This window comes from Lagenorhynchus albirostris, chromosome 4 (genome assembly GCF_949774975.1).
Source record: "Lagenorhynchus albirostris chromosome 4, mLagAlb1.1, whole genome shotgun sequence".
In the NCBI taxonomy this organism is placed as follows: Eukaryota; Metazoa; Chordata; class Mammalia; order Artiodactyla; family Delphinidae; genus Lagenorhynchus; species Lagenorhynchus albirostris.
Window position 1 is genome coordinate 47,449,109 of NC_083098.1, and position 26,303 is coordinate 47,475,411.

The 26,303-nt window shown below is 35.8% G+C and overlaps 1 protein-coding gene across 3 annotated transcripts in view; it reads left to right on the forward strand.

The window, feature by feature from the left end:
* G3BP2 (G3BP stress granule assembly factor 2) overlaps positions 1-20,830 on the forward strand; it is a 77,482-nt gene extending 56,652 nt beyond the window's left edge. For 2 of the 3 annotated variants that reach the window (XM_060148006.1, XM_060148008.1), the window contains exons 2-12: positions 4,595-4,713; positions 7,058-7,139; positions 7,917-8,090; positions 8,616-8,706; positions 9,418-9,520; positions 10,028-10,208; positions 11,199-11,297; positions 15,439-15,541; positions 16,738-16,866; positions 17,430-17,548; positions 17,888-20,830. In XM_060148006.1, the coding sequence (XP_060003989.1) occupies positions 4,619-4,713; positions 7,058-7,139; positions 7,917-8,090; positions 8,616-8,706; positions 9,418-9,520; positions 10,028-10,208; positions 11,199-11,297; positions 15,439-15,541; positions 16,738-16,866; positions 17,430-17,548; positions 17,888-18,160 (1,449 nt within the window). In that variant the 5' untranslated portion in view covers positions 4,595-4,618 and the 3' untranslated portion in view covers positions 18,161-20,830. The remainder of the gene's footprint in view (positions 1-4,594; positions 4,714-7,057; positions 7,140-7,916; positions 8,091-8,615; positions 8,707-9,417; positions 9,521-10,027; positions 10,209-11,198; positions 11,298-15,438; positions 15,542-16,737; positions 16,867-17,429; positions 17,549-17,887) is intronic. The other variant, XM_060148007.1, reaches the window with a different exon arrangement.
* The last annotated feature ends 5,473 nt before the right edge of the window (positions 20,831-26,303 follow it).

The following is a 26,303-nucleotide window of genomic DNA, read 5'->3' on the forward strand; positions in this document are numbered from 1 at the left end:
ACAAATTTATTTAAAAAGAGAGACAGGAATAAAAGGATATTGATTAAGATACACAGGAATTACGGGCAGAGTTAGTGAATGACCTCTGAAGTAGTTGAAGCTCTGTAAATAGTAAGGAAAGTCAGATGTAATCATGTTGGTATCGATGAATAAATAGGATTGATATTGCTTTTAACTGACAGGAAAAGAGTACATTTTACATTGTACATCCCAGTATGACAGCAGTCTCCACATATTCAGGTGTTTTGTGGGAAAGCGGGGCTTAATACATGGAATTTCACTTTCTATAAAAAGGTGTTAAATGATAATTGCTCTTTCTTTGAAGGTGCTAGAGGCCAATAGTCTCTGAAGATTCTTTTTGTACATAAGTATCCTTAAATCTTGCCTATCTTTGTTGAACTGCATAGTCTTGTAGGCTTGACCAGAGATCCCTTCTCCATTTGTGAATTAAGAAATAAGATCCAAAAAGGTCATGACTTTTTCATGGCCTTAGATAGTTAAAACCTTTCTTACTTTCATGTTCAGAGGGGTGTGTGTGTATTTATATATCTGTATATATATATACACACACACATATATATAGAAGGACGTAAATCCCAGAAATTGCTTACCTATGCCTTGGGTTCTTTGCTGTGAATAAATTTCCCTCCTCCAGGGGAGAACACTGGAAGATGGCAATTGTTTCTGTAGAATACATAAATTAACCTGTTGTAAAAAGTAGGTAAGTGGGCTTCCCAGGTGGTGCAGCGGTTGAGAGTCCGCCTGCCGATGCAGGGGACACCGGTTCGTGCCCCGGTCCGGGAAGATCCCACATGCCGCGGAGCGGCTGGGCCCGTGAGCCATGGCCGCTGGGCCTGCGCATCCGGAGCCTGTGCTCCGCAACGGGAGAGGCCACAACAGTGCAAGGCCCGCGTACAGAAAAAAAAAAAAAAAAAGTAGGTAAGTCAGTGAGGTTGCTTTTTTCCCCTTCTATACTTTTACTTTCTGGTTGATGGAGTTCACTTCCATCAGTCGATTATATTTTAGCCTTCTAAATTGAGTCACTAAATCAGTTAAACAAGTAACTGATCTGTAAGTTACATTTAAGTCAGTGCAGTTAACTGAAACACCATCCTCTAAGTAACCTCTTCATTTCATTTTATCATTCCCTGGGAGAGCATCCCCGTAACAAGTGTACTCTGCATAGCCTCTTATGTATAGCTATTTGTTTAAGCATTTACCAGATTAGCACTGCCTTATCTTGTTCACCATTTGAAGTTCACTTTTCAGGTTAACCTTTTTTGAATAAATAATAATTTATTGACTTAATCAAGTAAAAGTTACCTCCACTGCCCATCTCCTTTGCCTGTCTCTCTGATCTAAATTGATATCATGGCCTTATGGCCATCAACCTTAGTGACTGTATAGGTAGTGGGCAATGTGAAGCCTCTCCCGAACTTTGTTACAGTAACTCTAGTGTATTTTGACCTTTCTCTGACATTGATATGTGTAATTGGTACCTTTTTTTTTTTCACTTTGGTTATATGTAGGTGACAAAAATGGTAGGTGAATATGTACTTTATAAATGTGATGGGAAATTGGGGTAAATAACAAAGTCTCACTGTAGAAAATCTGGAAATTGGGCAAAAAAAGAAGGAAGTACAAGAATCTCCAAACCCAGAAACAATCCCTAATAGTATTTTTGTCATTAACCATTTGAACAAAATTATTTTGTACATAATTATTTTATTCAGAGGGTAAGTTAGTATCTTCCCACAGCTTAAATCAGTTGTTACAGTATTTAAATGTGTAAAATTTCCACATTTTTGTTATTTTATAAAATTTGACTAGGTGAGTCTACTGTTCTTAAGCCTTCCCCATCATTCAAAATAAAAATACTGTTTTTTTGCTTCATTACTTTTTTAAATTAAAAAAATATTTATTTATAAATTTATTTATTTACTTTTGGCTGTGTTGGGTCTTCGTTGCTGTGCGTGGGCAGGCTTTCTCTAGTTGCAGTCATCGGGGGCTACCCTTCGTTGCGGTGCACGGGCTTCTCATTTCAGTGGCTTCTGTTGCAGAGTGCGGGCTTCAGGAGTTGCAGCTCACGGGCTCTAGAGTGCATGCTCAGTAGTTGTGGCACATAGGCTTAGTTGCTCCGCGGCATGTGGCATCTTCCCGGGCCAGGGCTGGAACCTGTGTCCCCTGCATTGGCAGGCAGATTCTTAACCACTGTGCCACCAGGGAAGTCCCCTGCTTCATTACTTTAAATGTAGCAAATGAGAGTTCTTTTTGTTTTTTAATAATTTATTTATTTTTGGCTGCGTTGGGTCTTCGTTGCTGCGCACGGGCTTTCTCTAGTTTGCGGCATGTGAGCTTGTCAGTCAGTGGCTTCTCTTGTTGCGGAGCACAGGCTCTAGGCACGTGGGCTTCAGTAGTTGCCCCTCATGGGTTCTAGGGTGCAGGCTCAGTAGTTGTGGCGCAGAGGCTTAGTTGCTCTGAGGCATGTGGGATCTTCCTGGACCAGGGCTCGAACCTGTGTCCCCTGCTTTGGCAGGTGGATTCTTAACCACTGTGCCACCAAGGAAGTCCTGAGAGTCCTTTTATGCATTAGAATTTGTTCATCTATTTGGAGGTTTTTCAGTTTGGGGGAGACTAATGGCACCTGAAATGACAGTATCTGATTCTACTTTGTGGATTAACTTTTTTTTTTTTTTTTAATGAGTTGGTTTGATTGTAGATGGTACAGAATTCAAGGTAGAACAAAGGTTGAAGAGCAGACTGGCAGGATTCTGGGATGGGTTTACTTTGACCTCACAGCTAAGGTAGAAGTGGCTAAGGATGAACTGAAGAGATGAGCCACTGTATGAACATTTAAGGAAAAAAATGTGCCACAGGCTCCAAGACAACCCTTCATTCTAGCTAGAGGTGGCAACAGATGTTATGGAAGAGAATTCAGGTGTTTAAACAGCAATGGAAGTAAGGGTCACCATCACCTGAGGCATAAAGAACAGCTTAGTTTTTGCCAGAGTTCCTAATTCCACCTGTGGCCAGGGGACCCTTCCCCTTGGCCTTCACTTTTACCTCCAGCTTCTTCTGCTCCTTTTTTTTTTTTTTTTACTGCTTGAAAGCCTTATCGTCCTCTTCCATCTCCTTGGCCTGCTTCTTGGGCTGCTTCAAGGGCTTCTTGCCACTGTGCGTTCCCCAGACCCTGCCACTGGAAGCAGTTAATTATTTTTGGAAGGAGTTAGGAATTATATAAAAATGTAAATACATTTTTTTTAATATTGAATGAGAGTTGCAAGACAGTTGAAAAAGAGAAACGGGGAATCTAATAGAGCATTATGTAAAAGTAGAGTTGGGAGTCACTAGAATTGTAGAGTTTTATCTGTAGGCTCCATTATGGCTGGTATCTGTTTCTTTAATTAAAAACAGCATCACAATTGTAATGATTATGGTGGGCTATCTTTGTGAAATTTTTTGTTTAAAGGAAACCTACTTCGAGGGAATTCCCTGGCGGTCCAGTGGTTAGGACTCCGTGCTGTCACTGCCTAGGGTGTGGGTTCGATCTTTGGTCAGGGAACTAAGGTCCTGCAAGCCACGTGGTGCAGCCAAAAAGAAAAAGAAACCTACGTTGAAATTTATTTGTTAACAGGAATTTAAACTGCATCCTGATTTACCCAGTAGATACACACATGTATATAGTGTATATCTATATATATATATTTAAACAAGTAATATTCAAATTTTCTTTTTTTCTCTTCCCTTTTCTCCAATTCCTAATGTTTAATTTTTACTATTTGAGGGGCTATAAACATATAAATCATTTACTTTAAATGATGAAAGGTTGTGTTTCTATTTTTATTTTGTACTTGATTTCCTTGACGTTATCTTTGAGATTTTGGGCTTAGAGATACTTTATCATAGCACCTAACCTATTCTGTTCCGTTTGCTTGTCTATATTCCATGACAGACTATATACTCCTGAGGGCTAGAGTCTTGTTCACTAGGTTATCCCATTTACTGTAAACAGTGCCTGGCATGTAATTAGGTAATTAATAGCAAGAAAGGTTAGAAAGACATACACCAAATGTAAAAAACCATTATCTGAGTGTTGAGGTTATTGCTGATTTTTAATCATAATCATTATCATTTTGAAAACAGTGAAATTAATCCCTAGAAGGAGAGAGTACAAAGAAGACAAAAATCAGTACTGTCTGTGATAAATGTGATCACCAAGTCCTGATTTGTGCCCTCTGCCTAGTTTTCAAAAATAAACTGTTGGAATCCAAGAATGTAGGAGATAATGGTCCCCAAAGGAAAAAGATACTATGCGTGGGAAGACTTTATTATGGTGCCCCTAGTCTGAGACAGCGCTGGGACTCTTGGGAATTAGAAAGAGAGCTATGCTACTTCCCCCTGTATTGAAGGATAGGGAGATCAAGAAGTAGGGGAGATGGCAGATGTTGGAGATTATCAGTAGTTGTTTGGAATTTATTATTTTGCTGTTGTAGTTAACTTTTTAATAAATGGTTGAATGGCTGAGAAGATTTACTTCATGGAATTTAACAAAGATGACTTTTAATAGTTATTATTCTTATGTTTGCTCCCTTAGCATTTGACATTGTGCAGCAAAGAAATGGTTATGGAGAAGCCCAGTCCGCTGCTTGTAGGGCGGGAGTTTGTGAGGCAATATTATACTTTGCTGAATAAAGCTCCAGAATATTTACACAGGTAAATTTTAATTGCATATTTGATATTTTTATTTGGTTTTATTTTTTTGAATATGACTACATATAAATTTTGTCTTTCCTGTTTTATGTCCTGACAATACCTTTGCAAAGCACGCCCAGTATTTTAAGTCTGATGGCTTAAAACCAGTCTTTTTCAAGTGTTTTTGACTCAAATCTATAGTAAGGAAAACACCTCACATTATATCCCATTATATAACACATTCACATCTGTACACATCACATACATATACACAATTACATACTCTTGGTATTTTATATTTCATTTTTTTATAAAAACCACAGACTTGACCAACTAATGGGTTCTAGTCTTTATTGAAATCACAGGCTTAAGTTTGTTTTTTGTTCTTTGGGGTTTTTTGTTTTTTGGGGTTTTTTTTGAGTTGTCTTTAGCAATGTTAGGAAATGAATCAGTTAAGTGATCATACTTGTGAAAATTACTTCTGATTGATCCACAAGATAGTATTCCTTGGTAAAAACAGCAACAGTAGCCTTGTTTACTATTTTGGCAAGAGTTGGACATCTGTAAGGTTCTTTTTTCCCAGAGATTGAAATAAAATTGATTTATATTATGAGTAGTATTTATAATTTTTGTTCTACCTGGTTTATTTTAACAGGTGGAAGATAAGTGAGACCTTTGTAAGTATTAGGCTCTGCAAACATTTGTTGTAGAACACGCTAGCCAAGTGAGTTAAGGATAAATATACCATTGTCACTTCATGTGGGAAAGACTGTTAAAAGGACTTATTCTTTTATCTATAGGTTCTCTTTATAATCATGCTGGGCATTCTAAAGTTTTACTTTGCATTATGCCCCTCCATTGTTAAACTTGTGTGTAATACTCCCTATGTTATCCCAGGGGGTATTTTTATATAACTACCACCTCCTCCCGTGTCCCGCCCCCCATCAGAAGGAATACCTGTACATTTTCTATTATAAAAATAAACATTCTTATTGACAGGGTATGTGAATTTGAGGGAGAATGGAATTAATACGGCCTTTTATTATCTGAAATTTAGTCTTCACAATGTAGGCATTAGCATTTTGAGCTTTCTTTTTTTTTAACAAGGAAAAACAAGGCTCTCTACCATCATTTCAAATAACAGCACAAACTTCTGTTTTATACTTAGCTATGTAACAGATTTCCCTGTTAATGAACATTTAGTTTGTTTTTAATTTTTCACTTATTAACACTAATGAATATCCTTACACATGCATTTTTGTGCACCTTTCTAGTTATTTTCTTAGGCTAAGTTCCTAGAAGTAGAATTGTTAAGTCAAAGGTATGACTATCTCTAAGGCTTTTCTTATACGGCTAAATTGTCCTCCAGAAAAATGGTAGCTGTTTACATGCTTGCCAGTAGTACATGAGAGGAAATAATATAAACTTAAAAATATGGGTAATGGTTAAAAGCATGGACTCTGGAGCCAGCTGTCCCAACTTGATAGGTGTGTGACCTTTGAGGAGTTAATTTAACCTCTTTGAACTTCAGTTTGTTCATTTAGATAATAGCACTTACTCCTGAGGTGTTAGGAGAGTAAAATGAATCAATATGTATGTAGTGCACTGAGAACATTGCTTGGCATGGAGGAAGTCTTACATGTTTTATTACAATAGGAGCTGAGTTCTCTTTACGAAAAAATTAACTTTGCATGTTGATAACCTTAATTTAGGAAGATATTAATTCTAATTGCTTTAGGTAATACCAGAGAAACACTAATTGTCATGTACTTAAGAGCAGTATAAAAATATAATTGAGAAATTAGATGCTGAAATAATGTAGTTTTTTTTTAACTTAGTCTCTGAACTATTTCAGTTAACTTAAATCTAAACTTTTAACCTAAGCCTTTGGAATTAGTAATCATTTGGAACTCTCAGTAGAATGAATGTTAAACAGTATCTGATTCCCAAACAAATTTAGATAATTGAGTTTCTGTATCTGATGGGGAAAAAAATGGGTAAATTAACTACAGCATCAGTGTTTAGAATATATTTTGAATATCTCATTTTTCCACTTAACAAAATATAGATATGGTAAGAATTAGATGAGAATAGCTAATGACTGAGTGTATGTTTAGTGTGCCAGGCACACTAAGAATTCTGTGTCATTACTCATTTAATCCTTACAACAACTCTATGGAGAAGTTACTCTTGTTCTGTTTTATAACCAAGGAAACTGAATTTTGAGGACTGTAAGTCTCAAGATTACATAGCTAACGAGTGACAGAACCTGACCTGGAAACTAGGTCTGTTTGACACGAGAACTCTACTGCCTCTTACACTTCTCTTCACAACTGAATGTCAATAATTATCAATGGTTTTACAGGTTTTATGGCAGGAATTCTTCTTATGTTCATGGTGGAGTAGATGCTAGTGGAAAGCCCCAGGAGGCAGTTTATGGCCAAAATGTAAGTATCAATTTCATATGCATTTTAGATTACTTTAGTGTTTTGTGTGTTTTTTTGAGGTAAGATAGAGATTTGGAAAATAGCTTCTTGTGCCAATGGATTTCTTTTTGAATGTAATCAGCTGTACTAGAATTGTGTTACAGTAGTCATCGGATGTGCTTTGAGTTCTTACAAACATTGATTTTGTACGAAGCACGGGTATTACACTGGCATGGATACAAAAGAGAAAGTGGAACATTTTAATATCCTTGGTGTATTTTATACATGAAATAGTTGAGACAATATATAGCATTTATAGAAATGTGGTCTAAACGTTATGTTACAGGAGTGCATAGGAGTATATACTCCTTATGACTTTGTAGAGGATGTGGGACTTCCAGCAGACTCTGAATGATAGGTTTTGGCCTTACCAAACAAGAGGAAATTGAAAGTAGGAGAAATGGCATCAGCAGACAAGCAGTAAAGTTAGGTGCAAGGTCAAGGAGTAGTCAACACAGTTTACGTGAATGACTAGTACTTAATATGGAACAGTGGGAGAAAGCTGCACAAAGCCTATAATATGAGACAGCCATTGTGATTTCTTGTATAGAGAGGTGACATGTTGAAACTAGTGGTTCTAGGAACATTAGCCTGTCAGTAATGCCTAGCATGGTGGAATGGATTCAAATGAGGCAGTTAATATTCTAGAGTTGCGAGGAAATCAAAGTCTGTAGTATTTAATAGGTAATGCAGTATCATGAGTTTGTATTTCCACCCCACCTTCTTCTCCTAATAAAGGATATACACCACAAAGTATTATCTCTGAACTTCAGCGAATGTCATACTAAAATTCGTCATGTGGATGCTCATGCAACCTTGAGTGATGGAGTAGTGGTCCAGGTCATGGGTTTGCTGTCTAATAGTGGACAGCCAGAGAGGAAGTTTATGCAAACCTTTGTTCTGGCTCCTGAAGTAAGTTTTCATTTCAATTAATTTTCACTTACATGATTTCATTTTACTGTGACTAGTTGCTTGAAGTGGCCAGAGTTTCTTCTTGCAGGCATAGGTATGCATGTAACATATTTTGAGAAATATGACCTGTTGATTAATTTATTTGAGCTTTGTGTGTGTGCTTTGACTATTTAGAAGTAAAAATGAGATCCTGATACTAATGTGTAAATAGATGATTAAGATTATAGAAATAATATTAAAAGTATGTTATTATTTAATAGGTTACATATTAAACAAAATGGAAAAATTCTGTTTGTTAATTGGTCCTGGTTCTTTTATATTGAGTAGCCATTTCTTGAGTTTCAGTATTCCTTGAGTGATCTGTAATTTACTTTATATTAACATCAGAGCATGTTCAACTTTGGAAAATTATCTTCAGTCTATATCATTTCTGTATTATTAAAATAGAAATTGTTTATTTGTTGTATTTATGTAATACCACATTTATGGGTATTTATGGAATATTTGGATGTTGTTTTCCTATAGGGATCTGTTCCAAATAAGTTTTATGTTCACAATGATATGTTTCGTTATGAAGATGAAGTATTTGGTGATTCTGAACCAGAACTTGATGAAGGTGAGGTTACTTTGAAGATATAAGGGTTTTGTCAGTATCAGTACTCTTTAAGGACATGGAAAGTGTGAAACTAAAGAAATTTGCCTCTGCCGTAACTGAGTCAAACTCCCTTTTCTCCTTTTTGTTGTTCTTGTTGTAAAAGAAATAGTTCATTACATGAAATTACATAAAAATCATACATAGGAAGTGAAAAATTTCCCTCAATTTCATCCTCTATAGATAACCAAGAGTTTGGTGCCTATTATAGACTTCTGTTGTATTCCGTACTGATCAGTACTTTTATAAAAGTGGAAGTACACTGGCTCAATGCTTGCTTTTTTTCACTTAATATATCTTTGTTGGCTGGGTTTGTTTGGTTTTTTTTTTTTTTGGCTATACCATAATTATTTAATTGATCTTCCGTTGATATACATCAGCTTGTTTCCTTTTCTTTACGATTATTCCTCCATTGAATCGATGTGACGAAGGAAACTGAGTTATGACTTTAATAGCATTTTTTCCTACCCTTCCCTGTTACTAATAGGCCTTTTTAAAAAATAGAGTAAATTCCAAAATTCATCTGGCTTGCTCTTCAGTTTAAGAGAACAAGGAATATTGCAATTAAGTGCCTTTGTAAGAAATATCATGACTTCTTTAAATATTAAAAATACATATATCAAATTGTGTATTAAATCCTCTTAAGATGAGATATGGTATATTATGTATTTTCAGAATCAGAAGATGAAGTAGAAGAGGAACAAGAAGAAAGGCAACCATCTCCAGAACCTGTGCAAGAAAATGCTAGCAGTGGTTACTATGAAGCTCACCCTGTGACGTAAGAATAGTGTCTGCAAGGCCAAATTTGGTCTAAACTATAATGTAGTTGCAAGCTGGTTTTTGTTCCTAGAATTATTGTTGAAAGTAAATTTTGCTAAAGCTGTGAAACCAGCATTTGAGAATTTACTATGTATATGCAAAGTAAATTCTATATGGAAAGCATTGTTTTATTTAATTGAAAAATTGAATTTGGTTTGGCCCAAAACTGATCATTTGCTGATAATGCATTGTGTTTGGGACAACACAGAGTAAGCATTTTATTTTTTGAATATGCGGTTTGTTTACAGTTAGTATTAAAGTAAACATTTTTAGTAATTCAGTTTTTAAATTATGTTAAAGAAATGCTGCTTGAGAGTATTATTCCCTCTGCCTTCTAGTTCTCAATGGACTTTTGCTTCAAAACAGCTTATTACTAGTTATGCCCATTAAATTAGAGAAATGCAGAATTTTATTTGAATTGATCATTTCACTCATACTGAAAAGTGAACAAAATATTTTATTGTAGTAATGGCATAGAGGAGCCATTGGAAGAATCGTCTCATGAACCTGAACCTGAGCCAGAATCTGAAACAAAGACTGAAGAGCAGAAACCGCAAGCGGAGGAGAAGAACTTGGAGGACTTAGAGGAGAAGTCCGCTTCTCCTCCTCCCGCTGAGCCTGTGTCTCTGCCACAGGAACCACCAAAGGTTAGAGCAGAGGAGCTCTTCACACCTGTGACGTCACACTGTCTTATTTGGTGCCATTAATGAAGCATGACCTTTGTTCTGTTAATTAAATTGTTTAATAGTAAGCTATGCTGTTTTTATGTATATGAAAGAAGCTGTGGGGATTTTTTTGGTAATTCTGAGGAAATTTTATTGTATTTTCACTCCCTAAAAAGCACCCCTCAGGGTAAAATTTAAGATTAATCCTTGTCTGTGTGCAGTGTTTAGTATCTTCTAGTCCATGTACTAAAACTGAGAGTTGCTCTTCCATTCTGTATTAAGTCCTCTATGCACGGATGCAACAGGAGTCATGCAATTTGCCAACTTAAAACAAGTTGGCCTATTGCTAAGAGAAGTGATACAAGTTATTTCTGGTTTAAATGGGAACAATTTCCTTACTACACCAATTAAACTATCTTGGAAACATGAGTGACACCCATAGTGTATCATTTAAACCTACCTAAAACACGTTTTATCTTTCTGTAAAGTAGAAGGTTAAAGTATATTTGCGTAGTGAGAGAAGGAGATTCCTTGTTCAATTTGTGAATGTCTGTTAAACTTTCCAGCTAGTACTTTCTTCTTTCCTATCCTTCCCCTCTCCCCTTGACACCATCACAACACCTTATCTTCCCCCAAAGGGGGAAAGAAATTGGTTCTATTAGGTTCTTATTTTTCTAGCATGTGTAGTTGTTAGTGGTTTTGTTTGCCACTTGCTCATCTCTTTAGAGCATATAGGAACTTGCTTGTGGATTTATTTAGTAGTTCAGACAAAACAGTCAAATAATCTTGCATAATGAGATTTTGAAAGCTGGCACATAGACTGGCATGTGTGTGTGTGCCTTTCTCTTAGGAGTCCTCCAATATAGAACAGTAGTTTAGAAATGAAAAGAAAATATATATTTGGAAGTTTCCCTATAGGAATGTTGGTGGTTTTCCATGATTAGTAGTCTAGGTTTGTTGCATTTCCTGCAGGCTTTCTCCTGGGCTTCAGTGACCAGTAAAAACCTGCCTCCTAGTGGTACTGTTTCTTCCTCTGGAATTCCACCCCATGTTAAAGCACCAGTCTCACAGGTAACCAATCTGTGAACACATTGGATTGTATCCTTGTTACATTGCCAATTGCTTATCTTTTTTATACTTTTTAAAATGAGTCAATCAGAAATTATGGATTAAATATACAAAAAAATTGTATTAAATGTCAGTGCACCCACTTTAATTGCCAAATCTCCATTCATCATCTACATAGGTGGTATTTGGGGTTTGGGTGTGTCAAATACAGATTAAGTTAGTTTTACCAATATATATTGTCATTTAACAGCCTTCTTAAAATAACCAAAAAGATATCCTTTTTAAAAATTTAGAATTTTATTTAGCAAAAATATTTTAGGGAAGAAATTTGGAAAGGCACAAAGTAGTATGGCATTATAAAGAATCATTGTTTTTTAAAAATAGAAAAAACTCTAAAAAAAATACACTGCCTAAGCTTTCAGTCTGTAAGTGGTTCATACTGTTTAATTGAAGCCTGTACCAACTTATGACTGTAGTGTTCACCTTAACTAATCATTCTAGTATTCTGCTTTTTGTCTGTTTGTCATCTTACCCATTTCAGAGCTTTCAAAAACATTGAAAATAAGACACTGGCTACCTAATAAGTTTATTAGGTGTAGTGTAGAATTAACTAAATTCTAAAGTTAATAGGCATAGTTACAGGGTGTCCAATACTTTCCCCTACATTTTGAATCAAACTTCGTTCCACTAGAAAATTTACATTTAGAATGGTTAGTGCACATAAAATTGTGTTTATATACCTCTTTATATGCTCTAAACAGTGAAACTTTGAGATTTCAAAAGTAGCTAGTAATAGACAGCCTTTCTGGTGTTGTATGCATAATCAGCTACGTAATAGGATACATAACCTCGTGATACCTTTTTTTTTTCAGCTAGATATTCAGGAAATATTGAGTAATTACCTCAGATCACAAACTAGAATTCTGTCTTAACGCAGAAGATTAATTTGCCACGTATTGACTGCTTTTCTACCCATCTGAAGACTCAATAAGTGACTTACGGATTTTTTTTTTTTGAAATGCTTGGTTTCTTATCCAGATTTGCATTAGGAATCCTTTGGGTTGTTACTTAATTTCAGAGTTGGCTACATTTATTTTAAACTCACTGCTAGTTAAAAGTTAGAGTAGCTTATACCTCTTACACCTTTAGTGTGGCACCAGACATTGTGCAAAGCACTAGCACGTAATATTTATTCTTATCTAATCCTCACAACCACCCTGTGAGTATGGTTACTGTTGTTATTCCTGTTTTACAGATAAGTAAATTAAGGGCTAGAGAACTTCACCCAAGGTCAGATAGCTATGTAAATAAAAAACTAGGGCTTCGAATTTATGCAGTTGGACACTCATGGAAGCCTATAGGTTTCTTTAGCCCTTGGAGGGGAATGTATCTCTATTTACATCAAAGAAGAGTGCTATGTCTAAGCCATGTCTAAATTACATTATATTAGATTCTAACCTCTTATCCAGGGGGAAAAAAGTTTTTAAGTTTTAAAAAAAAATTGTAAGAGACTGATTCCCAGCCTACCCCCTTATTAAAACAAAATTTTAAACATTTATAATTTAAACCTTAAAAGAACTTTCTGATCTCCTTAAGCTATGTTAGAATGGATTCATGATTTTTTCCACGTGATTTAATAAACCCTTCGATTTTATTTTGTCACTTTGGTGTAGTATCCATTTCCTTAACACTTTTGGCATAGATTATTAATAAAAGGAGAATTAAATCTAATTCCAGGGTATTGGTAGGCATTAATATAGAAGTAGGTAAGTTAATTTCTTGGTAAATTTCTTAGAAGTCGATTAGTTCATTTAAATAGCTTATGTGCAGTTGAAGTACATATTAGTTGTGGTTTTACCTGCTGTTGAGTTGATTTGATGGTTTCATGTTTATTTCATATTCTATTTGATTTTCATTTGTGGAATTTGTCATGTGAGCACACTTTTTGGTTGCATGGAGTTAATTGTAAGGCCCTAAAGTAGTATGTGGTATCTTAGTTATTTTTACTCCTTGGAGCCAATAGTTTTCATGAAATTGAGCCTGAAGAATTGTAAGCGTCCAGCTGGCTTAGTTGACATACAGTAATCAGTTACTGAAAGAAATTGTGATAATTTTTTTTGGTCTCATTTTTCCTGTATTGGCATCATCTAATATCTAAAAGTCAGGTTGCTAAATTAATGTGTGGATTATTTGTAAGATGTTGGCACTTAAATTTGTGGTTTTAAATTTTAAATCCTTAAAGGATAATGAAGAACTTTTTTATTTTGTTACTTGCAGTTATTTTTGTTTCAGTAATCTGTTTTGAAAAGAATCTGAATCGGTCAGCCAGAATTCCTTTTCTTGGTTTGAATGAGTCGAGGTTTTTCTGAGACATTTAAATTAAAAGGTGTACATTTGCTATTTTTATTAATTTATTAAACATACTAGCTTCGTCAGACTTTGTTAGAGAATCTCCTTTAATTCTGTTTTATTTTCATACTGAAGTAAGTTTTGCTTTTAGGCCCTGCCCTGCTTAGCTGAAATTTCTAAATAACTACCTTTTTCAGGCATCACATTTTCGGTCAAATTATTATGTAGTCTTAAATTCTAAATACAGATAGAAGTGGTCTCAGGGCTGTAACTTAGGGCCCCTGGTCAGGCATAGAACATTCTCCTGCATGTTTTGTTAGAGAACTAAAAATGTAATTTAATTTTAAATGAACCAATAGTTACGGAACATCTATGTCTAATGGCACTGTGCTTGGTTCTTTATCTGGTGTCGAAATAAATTAAGATATGGTCATTGTAGGAATAAATACATACTAAAAACCTGGGAAAATTAAACATTAAAAAAATTTTTTTTAACTAGCAAAATTCTAGAACATGGAAAGCAACTTCATTTTGAGGGAAATGGGAAATCTATATGGAAGAAAAACAATTGGGGGAGACAGGCAAATCTGTTAAAAACTGCTAGGGTAGGAGATAATATACCTTTTGGTTACAGTGGGTGAAATTATAACAAATGGTTGTTTTTGAAAGAAACATATCTCCTTGTATCAAAATGTGTCCTTGCAAATTATAATATCCCGGCTATATAAATTATGAAAGAGTTTGAGCCACTGCCTGGGCTGAGGTACTCAGAGATGATCAGCCATAAAGATAGGACTGAAATTACTAGCTTTCTGATTTGAGGACACATTCTTCATATTCCTGCTGAGGGTTTTCAGCATCCTTTGCAGGTGCGTGTATTTTGTCTTTTCCTCGGACCATAAATATTTAGGCAATAGACACAGCCTGAAGAGGTTGGGAATACTGAAAATGCCAATGTACTAAGGAAAAGGTAATAGTAGATGCAGATGTCATTTTGTTTTTAGCATAGTTACTTTAAATATATGTGTTCAATTTAGCAGTTAGCAGAAACTTTTGGAGGGTACCTTAAAATGAACTATTACTTCCCCTGCCACGCCGAAGAATTAATTAAGAAATATTGTTGGGGTCAGTCCTTAAATAAATGCACACCTCCCCCATCAGGAAGAACAATAGGGAGCTAAAGGACTTCTTTGACTATTTGAGATGCTATCAACACGTTCTATCTTGTTTTTTTTTATGTGCATTTTAACTTAAAGATAGTATTTTTAGATGGTAGAGTACACTAAATTGTATATTTTGAACTATCAAAATATGGATTTTTTTAAATAAAATTACGGGATGGGGTTTAGAAGATATTGCTGAGCACTATTAAATTTGAAGGGCAGCATACTAGAGAATTAGAAAGGATGTGTCATATATTCTTGTCTTCCTAAGATAAAGATGGCTTTTTATTTTGTATGTGTATTTACATGGAGTGGCTCATCTTGCATTTTTGAATTTTGTAGCGATACCTTTTATGCTATCTCAATGTGGATGTAACTTTATTGAAAAAATATGGTTGTAAATAAAAAGCAGCTTATTGTGAGTTATAGCCTTGAGTGAGAAAATAAAATTTACCCTACAGTCCTAGATTGGTACAGAATATCTTTATAAAAATTTATGTTTCACATATATAGGACACTATGTTAAAAACATTCTGAACTTAAAATGACCATTATGCCTTGGTTGTTTCTTTAGTTGTTTTTCTCCTGTGGAATGTGTTTCTTTATAATGTGTTTTTTCCCTTGTATTTTAGCCGAGAGTGGAAGCTAAACCAGAAGTTCAGTCTCAGCCACCTCGTGTGCGTGAACAGCGACCTAGAGAACGACCCGGTTTCCCTCCTAGAGGACCAAGACCAGGTGAGTCAGCCCCTTCTGTGGCCTTCAGCACTTGAAAAGTTGAAGACCGAACTTAAAAAAAATTTTTTAAAATTATAATGTGTTTTATATGCAAATCCTTTTTTAGTACCAAACTGCTTAAAGGCTTAAGTAACCTGCTAAATATAGCCTGGGCAAAACAACTTTGAGGGGAAGATTAGTTGACATGCCATAGAGACATGTATTTTGAAGGTGTAAAAGAATTTAGAGACACATTTTATTTGGTTATTGTCACTGGTTCTAAGAATTCAAAACCGAGCTGCCAATAACCTACTCTCTTACTTTTAGCACTCTTATCTCTTCACAGATAAACAATAAGCACACCCTGATTCTTCTTATTTTGATTGTCTTAGGTATTAAGTAAGTTGTCATGATTTTTGACTTGTTTCCATTGTTAGTTAATATATGTAGAACCTCTGTTTGAATTCTATAAGTATGTTTAGATTGCTTTTGGGAGGAGGTGGGAGATGTATACATCAAATTTAGAAAATGTAATTTTTTCCCACAAAATAAAATAAGTGATGTGCTGTAAGTCATGGGAGCTGGGGTTTATCCTAGCTTTGTCAGTGATTGAGTTTATGATCTCGGGTGAGACCCTTAAATCAGGAACTTCTCTTACACCATTCAGTTACTACACACATTTTTCCTGTGTGATGCCTTTCTTTATATGCCTCATTGTGTTCCTTGTGTCATTGGGAGGATCAAATAAGATTTTATATATATACATATAAGAGCACTCTTATGTGTATAAAAGGCTATATAAATGAGATGTTATTGCTATTAAATTTATGGATTTGGCTATAATTTTATACAACCAAAGATTAATTTGTGAATTTCAAAATACTAAATTATTTAGTACAAGTATACCTCACTATCTGAAATCTATTTGGTTTCTCGGTGATGGCAGGAGTTTGGTTAAGGAGGAATACTGGTACTGCTAGTATTTGGCTTTCATATAATCAGACCAGTAGACCTAGAAGAAGGGACTTCAGCAATCTAGTCAGTGTCATGTTTTTTTCTAACTAACCTACTAATAATAGGCATTTCCACCTCTGTTGAAGGAGCTTATTAAATAAACTAAAACAGGAATATGAAGGGTTTTTTTTAACATTCATTGCTTTGAGCTATTTTTTGTATGACATTGTAAACTTTAATATCTGCTCTATTCCTTTTCTCAGGCAGAGGAGATATTGAACAGAATGAAGCTGATAACCGTAGAATAATTCGCTATCCAGATAGTCATCAACTCTTTGTTGGTAACTTGCCACACGATATTGATGAAAATGAACTGAAAGAGTTCTTCATGAGTAAGTAGTTTATTTTGCTTTATTGTAAAATTAAGCAGGAGGAGAAGAGAACTCTTTTCATAGTGTATTGAGGATTTTTTTAAAAAAACATTTACCTCTCTGTACTATGTATATCTCTAGGTACTAATCACCTTGATCAGAAGAGTGTAGAAGGTTGTACCAGATGTTTCTCAGTGACTGTACTGAGTGTTGACTGGCCTGGTTCTGTAGAGGTTAGAAGAAAGAGCTGGATGAATCAGTCTTAGATTTGGAAATGGGATTCATTTGGCAAATTCAAGTCAGAAATAGAAAATAACATTGTCTCTCTGAAACTGTGTAGGTAACTTCCCTTTAGAAAGGAGTAATAAAGATGCAGAAGGGTGACAAAACAAGCTAGTTTTTATTGGCATCTTAAGTAAATGACCTGTAAGAGTGAATGTACCTTAATTTTCACTGGGTATAGCAGCTTGCAACTTTTGTTTTGAAATGGATCAAGGAGATTAAGGTATTTCATCCTGAACAATTAAAGTCACAAAATATTCTGTTAAACTATTTAACCCTTGGTGTAATGTATATTTTCACAGGTTTTGGAAACGTTGTGGAACTTCGCATCAATACCAAGGGTGTTGGGGGAAAGCTTCCAAATTTTGGTTTTGTGGTTTTTCATGACTCTGAACCAGTTCAGAGAATCTTAATTGCAAAAGTAAGTGACTTTAAAGGGCATAATTCAATACTTTATTATTCCTGTTGTATTTAGTATTACTTAGAAAGTCTTTTTTTAAATGGTAAAGTTAAAAATAGTTTACTGTGAAATGGTATTTATGCAAAGAATAAAGATTTGTTAGTAGTTTTAAAGTCTGAAGTATGGATTGTTTTAACTTTATTTCATTATTTGCTCTGGTAATGAAGGTTGGAATAGGTTGCATATTGAGAATTTCATGAAAAGTTTTTTTGTCTCCCTGGATTTTCTTACTTACTTATGATACTACATTACTATTATTGTCTAACCTGCCCGTGTAAAATTTTTTCTTCCCTTGTAAAGCCAATTATGTTTCGAGGGGAAGTACGTTTAAACGTGGAAGAGAAAAAGACAAGAGCTGCCAGAGAGCGAGAAACTCGAGGTGGTGGTGATGATCGCAGGGATATTAGGCGCAATGATCGAGGTCCTGGTGGTCCCCGTGGAATAGTGGGCGGTGGAATGATGCGGGACCGGGATGGAAGAGGACCCCCTCCAAGAGGTGGCATGGCACAGAAACTTGGCTCTGGGAGAGGAACCGGGCAGATGGAAGGCCGCTTCACAGGACAGCGTCGCTGAGGCTCCACTGTTGGCAAAGTTTTGGCAGTGGTACATTATTCATCGTGTTTGCATTCTTGTTAATTTTTTTTGGCTTTGGAATGTGACACAGCCTTTTTGATCATTTCTTTGATGTGAAAAGCATCTTTTGGTTGTCAGTTAAATTGAGGTGGACATTATTTCCCCAGTTTTACAACAGGATTCGCATTGTTAATTTATAAATCTAGACTTGGAGAATTAAGGACTGAGAAATGACCATATCTTAAACTATCTGCAACAAAATGAACTTAAAAGGACATGCCCAACTGAATTCAGGTCCTTTGAGTCAAAAAAAATCCTCTGCTGCACATTTTGTTTAAGTGTTACTGTTTCTGCCTATTAATGTTGGAAACACAAATAGTGCAATTTGTGCAATTGGAGAATCTTGCCTTTTTCCTTGGCTCCCCCCAAAAATACAAACCAACAGAAACTTGTTATGCACTAATGGGTACTCTGAACTCATTAACATTGACATCTGCAAAGGAGGCAACAGGGGAAAAAATCTTTCATCTTTTTTTCCAGTAGCGCATAGTTGTGAAATGATGAGGGCATTTTTACCTGCTTGCTGTGACCAGCGTGTGTATACATAAACCTTAACAAGACTACAAGTATATTCCAGAAGGAAATCATTTAGTTATGAACTAAATAACAAAAATCCGAACTTCAAATGCTATGGTCTTGAATATTAGACCAGATTTAGTAGCTCCATATCTAAGATTTTTCTACCTGCCCCTCTTCAGTACAGGGATGGCTGGCTGCTCAACACACTCCTCCTCCCCCGTTTCCTTTCTTTAAGCTGTGTACAGTGAAAATTGTCTTTACTGTATTTTGTTCTCTGGTAATGTAATAAGCATGATGGTGCCTTCTATTAATACATCATTCCAGTCTTGCTGGTAATTCTGTACAGTATAGTGTATGAATTGCTGTGCTGCAAAGCCAAACAGCTACAAAATGTTGAAAAATCATTGAAGTGTATAAAAATTGCAGTATCTTTAAAATCAGTAAAATTGACTAGCATATTATTTACCTTGTTCTTCAGTTAATAACTTTGTGTTCTCTGTGGGAGGGAGTCTTGTGTGTTTGGGAGGGAGGGGGAAGGAGGAAGTCAGTTATTTGAGTAAGTCTCTTGTTGACTTTTCTGTTAGCCTGAATGTGAACGTTGAAGCATATCACTTGAGAGGTGCTGGAAAAGTCAATCAACTTGATGCACATTTTTAGTGACATTTTAAAAGCAGTCAGATTCCATAAATGGCAAGTAAACCTGGAGTGAGGATACTGCAATTTTCAGAGAAAAGAACAGCAGCTCTTAAGTGTTTGCATTTCTATTTGGGGGGCAGGGAACTGTCATTCATTTTGCACAATTCTTGAACTGATGTCAGCACCCGAGTGGCTCTGAATTTAAGTCTGGGACGACATCTTTTATTTTTACATGAATTTCTAAACAATTCTGTGAGCAGAGTTTGTAGCTGCTGGATTATTGTCTGTCTTTATAGCAAGTTCCAGTAAACCACAAGTATGACAAAAGGATATCCAATTTTATGCTTGGAGCATGTAGTACCTACTAGTTTCTGGATGTTTCAGGCTAGGAGTGGGGTAAATAAGTGTGACCACTTAAAGCTGCTTGTTAGCATGGAAGACTTCTCCATTCTATCTTAGTAAAAACAAACAAAAAATGCACTTGACATGATAGCAAACTGGTTCTGAATTATGGAACTGTGTTTGCTGTTTAGTAAACTAGCAAATGATGCACATATTTTGTTTTTCATGTACTGGGCGGTATAAGTAAAATTAAACCTGTCCCTTTTTTTCCCCCTTGAATGAGGTCTTCCATGTTCGAGGAAAAGTCTTGCACTATTGCGTATATTTTGGGGACACAGATTTCTCAGTTTCCATTTTGGGGGGGTTAAGGATTTTTTTCCTGTTTGGAATACTTTTACACTTTCTGATGTATAGTACTTGAAGTTATTACCAGAAAATTACTTTTGAGTTTTGAAGCCTGTATTCAAACTGCTTTTAAATGAGTGGTTTCTTGTCAGTGTTTTGTTTTTTATAGCATATTTTCCCTCTTTCATTTCTTTCTCCTTCCCATTTTATTTTACTTATATATATATATATATATATAATTTCCAATCCAAGATATTGCCCTGCCACCCATGAAAACTTCTGGCACCAAAAGTAATGACAAATGTTAAGTGTAATAGAAAATTAAAGCAAAGAGCCATTCAGCTTCAGTCTTTACATACCATGAGTAAAACATTAAAACATCACATGGAGAAGTTTACATGGTGATTGTTCACCTGCAGTACTGTGGACTTTTAACATTTTGTCCCCTTTCAGTGAACCAGAGTAAAAGTATTCATCTATTATTACTGTTATTTGCTGTTTTTTGTTTTGTTTGTTTTTTGTTTTTTTTCTTTTTGGATGGTAATATTCTATTCTATCCTTATGACACTATTGCAACCAAATTGGCTTTACCATCTTGGCTTTAGTAGGTATAGAAGACAATGGATTACCATCTTTATTGCTGTAATGTGTTAAGCATTATATGCTAGTAGTATCTAGTTTACTTGTTTCAGGTGGAAAGTATTCTTTGAGTTTCCATTTTGAATGTGTTTGGACTAAACAAACAATAAACTACTGATGTCTGCAGCATTTATCTATGTCCCTAATTTAATCTATAGGTTTGTGTTCCAGAATATTTTCTCCCAATTGCATTTCACACAGCCTAAGTAAAAATAAGGAATTATTCTAAAACCAACTATTATTTGTGAAATTTGATATATAAAATAAATCATTTAAGTAAGACTTGAACATTGTTAGAGACCTATCTCAGTTCGGTTAGATAGCTGGTATACAAGATAAAGAATATTAGAACAGAATAATAAGTGGTAAGGAAGGTGAGAATGATGTAAAGCAGACGGCTAACCATTTATTTTTTATAAAAATCTTGGGTTTTCCAAAGGATTGCTAAATCATCTCAGAAGGAAAAGAGAAAGGGGATGGGAAGACTGAGGTTATCTGAAGTTAAGGACATGCCCCAGTTCAGCAATTAGAACAGATTTGTCAAGCTCTGAAGGAATATTAAAAAGGAAAGAATAGTCATAGTTATGAATATATACTTTAAATGAGTAGTGAAGTCATAAGGCCTATGTAATTTCAGAACTTTGTTAAAAGGGATGATAAAAGTGAATTTTCATAAAATTTTCATAAAAATCTTTATGAAGATTCCTTAAATCAGTCTTCACAGGTTTGTACTGAAGAAAAGCCAGAACAATCATTATTTAAATACTGCTGGGCAGTAAGACTTAAGATTTTTATAAATGTATATTAAACTCCTTTCAATGTTAATTATAATGTATAATAACATCTAATTTTATGGCTGTGGCAAGATTTTTTTTTTTTTCTCTTTGCGGTACGCGGACCTCTCACTGCTGTGGCCTCTCCTGTTGCGGAGCGCAGGCTCCGGACACGCAGGCTCCACGGCCATGGCTCACAGGCCCAGCCGCTCCGCGGCATGTGGGATCCTCCCGGACTGGGGCACGAACCCACGTCTCCTGCATTGGCAGGCAGACTCCCAACCACTGCGCCACCAAGGAAGCCGTATAGAAAGAATTTTTAGAGGGGGTAAAATGTATATGTGACACTATATTGCAAACAGAACCAGATTTGAAGGAGCAAAATATCATTTGGTCCAGGAAATTTATATGGAACAAAATATTTGAAAGTTTTAGCCCTACAAGATGCTACGTTTCAAACTGTGTTATATATATAATACAGTCTTTGTATCAAGTGAATGAAAATTTAGTGAATATATGTTGATATTTTTCCTTTAAATTAGGACAGCTTGCTCATCGTTTATATTTAACTACAGATGAAGACTTGATTTTTTTTCATTCTATGTTCATAGGACTTTCTAATTATTAAGTCTTGATCAATTTAATGCCAGAATTCTAAATTATTTTAAATTACTGGATAAATGAATAATTTATTATGTCCTGAAAGAGATTTCCCTTCATGATGGATTTCAGTGGGTTCATATAGTGATTGTTTTAAAATTTTTTGCATAATTAAGTCAGAATTCCTAAGTAATGAAGTTTCTGGGTATTTTTGACAAAGACAACTCTTCCAATCTGTGTAGTATATAAACACCTTATACTTCAGAATTAATAGGAAATGAAGTGTTTTTAGCATTACCAAATACTGGGCAAAATACTATAAATGTGAGTTTAGGATTAAACATTCACAGAAAGATTACTACTCTTGTCCTTGATCTCCTAAGAGTTTTGATAAAGCTGATTGCTTACTTGGAATGCTTTGTTTTGTGGCATTAATAATATTCTTTTAACTGTTCCTGTTTTCTGTACTCTTTATCACCCCATAACCACCATTATCCCCCCAACACACACACACACACATCTCTTCTGTCCTCAGTCTCTTTCCCCATAAATTTTCTCTGAACGGTTTCATTTAGGCCAGGAACTACCTTAGCTTCAGTATATTGTCCATTCAGTAGATTCCATATAGTGTGATGGTCAAGAGAAGGGCTTTGGAGACAGTCTGGCCTTGAATGGCAACTCCACCATTCAATGGTTACATTTTCTTTTCTTTTTATTTTTTTTTTTACATCTTTACTGGAATATAACTGCTTTACAATGGTGTGTTAGTTTCTGCTTTATAACAAAGTGAATCAGTTATACATATGTCCGCATATCTTTTCCCTCTTGCGTCTCCCTCCCACTCTCCCTATCCCACCCTGCTAGGTGGTCACAAAGCACCGAGCTGATCTCCCTGTGCTATGTGGCTGCTTCCCACTAGCTATCTATTTTACGTTTGCTGGTGTATATATGTTCATTCCTCAATGGTTACATTATCTGAGCTCCTGTTTAACTCATTTGTAAAATGAGGCGGATGATTGTGAGGATTCAGTGAATTAATACATAAAGCACCTAAAACAATGTACTGGGCACTCAGCAAGTGTTACCTGATACTGTTTTTTACTCGGTTGAATTTCTACTGCCTCTGTATTCTGTGTTTCAAACACTTCTTTTTTTAATCCTTTTTTGCCTTGTCCCCTTTTGAAGTCCTTCAGTAATTCAGAATTTGAAAGTCCAAAACAATGTGTTTTATCTTTCTAAGTGATATGCATACCTGGCTCTCTGATAATGAACATCTCTCTTTTTCTGACCTATTTAACCTAGAAATGTTTGGAGTCTCATCTGTTCTACTTAATATTTTCTGCTTGTCTCCCTTCTATCCATTTTTCAGGCTGCAGGAAGATCTGTTCATGCTCTTACTAACTTTCACTGGCTCATTTAATTCATTAACTATTGAACTTTTGTGTGCCAGGCACTGTTCTACATACTGTTGATAAATGATGAAATGAACAAGGTTCCCTGCTCTCAGGTTAAAAAGGTCTAAAAGTTAGTGTTTGCATATTTAAGAAGGTAGCTAGGGGGCAGACCATAAGGAGGTAGGTCCTTATCCCAAGACCAATAGGAAGTTGAAGGTTTTGTTGAATGACAGGAAGGTAATTCTACTTTGAAATCTCTGGAGTTCAATAAGTTAGGTCTCTGGGTTAATGGAGGGAGTTAAGTAATGAGTAAATGAGGTGGAAGGATGCTGTAGTAGTTCAGTCAAGAGCTATGAAAGTAGAATGGTGGTAGTAGCTTGGACTAGAGTGGTGATGTTAGAAACCTAAAGAATTTGAAAGAGGGGGTAAAACAGCCAGGTCTTGGTGAGGAAAAAGGTGGTATCTAAGAATCTGAAGTTGTTCACTTGCATAATTGGAAAAGTAAGGTGATATATGGAACAAATTACTGATTAAAAAAACAGGTTTCATGATGGGGAGGCAGGAGTGCTATTGGAAGCCTCTTGGCTTTCGGTGTGAAATGGACCTGAAAAGAGGAAGCTGTATAGAAGGGTATGTAATTGTGACTTGTGCCTTTTAATTTCAAAAACAGTATATAGAGTGGCAAGTTTTATGTGTATTTTATTTTATGACAACACAGAAGCATGGTATGCACATAGAAAGTAAAGAGAATCCAAAAGAATGAACATCCACAATTCAGCCTGTAGATGATCCCTAGAAATACCTTGGTGTGTGTGGGGGTGTGTTTTCCTTTATACTATTAAACATTGCTTTAATGAAGACAGACCACTTAATGGTGTTTATCAAGTGTTTATTGAGCACCTCTGTGTGCCAGGCACTGTTCTTGATGTTGACAAGTCCGTGGGCCTCCCTCTGAGCTTATGTACTTTACAATGGAGAAGGGTGGTTGTAAATGCGATGTAAAGGAAGGTAAAACGGAGCAACTGAGTGGCAACTTTAGATGCCTAGAGTTGACATGAAACATAGGAGCTCTCCGCTCAGGGACTAGATGACATGTAAAGCTTATAAAATTGGAAAACCTTAGAGGGTAATGAGAAGAAGCTGGGATAGGTGGATTTGGGTCCACGGGGGCAAAATGCTAACAGGTGAACTAGACTAGATCATATAATTAGCCTACATAACCAGTTTATTTGGGTATCTTTCTAATTGCAGTATGAAGCCATTAAAGAGAATTAAGCATCAGAGTGATATGCCATGTAGAGGCTAGATGGTAGGAGGATAAGAATGGGAATGAAGCTGTTGTGGTAGTTCAAGACTACTATATCTGAGGGAGGGAAATAGATTTATTTAGGTTATTTTTTGGCAGCTGAATTTAGGTGTCTGAAAGGAACTGAGAATGATTCAAGTTCTGGATAGTTAGCATAAACGTACAAAGCAATGAAAATCAGATATTTCCACTTTAAAATAGTGTAACCAGTAAAATAGTTATCTTTACACCCATTTTTATCTCTAAAATGATTTTCCTCCAATATTTGAGGGTATACTGTGAATCATACTGCTGGTAGCTTTACATCTGATTTCATATTTAGGCAAACTAAGGTGTAGTTATCTATTTTACAGTCAGGGAGACAGGCTCAGAAAGTTTATTATGGTTATTTACACTAGTATGAAATGATTTGAAATACTGGATTAGCTATAAGACTTGATCTACTTTAAAAGATGAGTGATTTTAGGAAAAATGGGTTTTAAGCACTAAAAGTTTAAACTTTGCAACGTAGTTTTATCCTGGCTTTATTTCAGAAAATTGGGAAATCACAGCCTCCAGCATTAGCAGGCCTAAAATTAATTCAGGAACTACTACATTCAGGAACTACAGCGTTAAGCAATGAGCTAGAGTGCAGACTTGGAACAGAAATCAAATAGCTGTTAAATACTGAGTCTCTGAGCTGAGAAAAGGGAAGAACTTTTGAGGGCTTGTCATTTCACATATGTTATATCTTAATCTGATAACCCTATTAAGTTCATCTATTGTTTGTTTTTAAAGAGGTGAACTAAAGCTTGGAGAGGTAAAAACAAAGCTCTGCCTGGCGTATGGTGACAAGGATAGTGACTTGGAATAGAGAAGAGATGTGAGACATTTCAGTTGGATGGTGACTTAGCATAAAGGAGTAGTGACGTTTCAGAGACAGCACTAAAGATAACCAGTATGTGTGCAGGAAGTGAAAGACTTGTATAGCAGTCAGTGAATATTAGCATCTAATATGTGCCAGAGACCTCCATAGGTGCTGGCTGGCAATACAGCAAATACAGCCTACCCTCGGGAAACTTGTAGTTTTTGAGGGACGGAAGCAACAAACAAGTAATTTCAGTCCTGATTAGTCCTGGGCATAATACAACTCATTTAGTTCCAACGGCAATCCTGTGAGGAATACTATTTCTTTTACAGAAGGATACATTCAGGCACAATGGGGTTGGTCACTTTTCCAATAGCACCTGGCTAATGGGGGATAGAACTAGTAGGGAATGTAATAGTAACTGGAGATGGGGCTGTTCCTTAATCACAACTGGGGGCAGTAATGAAAGGCCTCAGGAGGTACACTTGCGATCTGGAAGAGAAGGCAGCTTTGAGGAGGAAGAGCATTCCAAATAGAACAAATGCAGAGGCCCTGTATTTGGATGGAGCTTGGAGTGTTCAAGGGCATTAACGCCAGCGTGGCCATAATAGTAAGCAGCTGATATCAAGAGATCGGTAACTGGCCTTGTAGTTGGATTTTACTCTTGAACTAGGATTGTAGG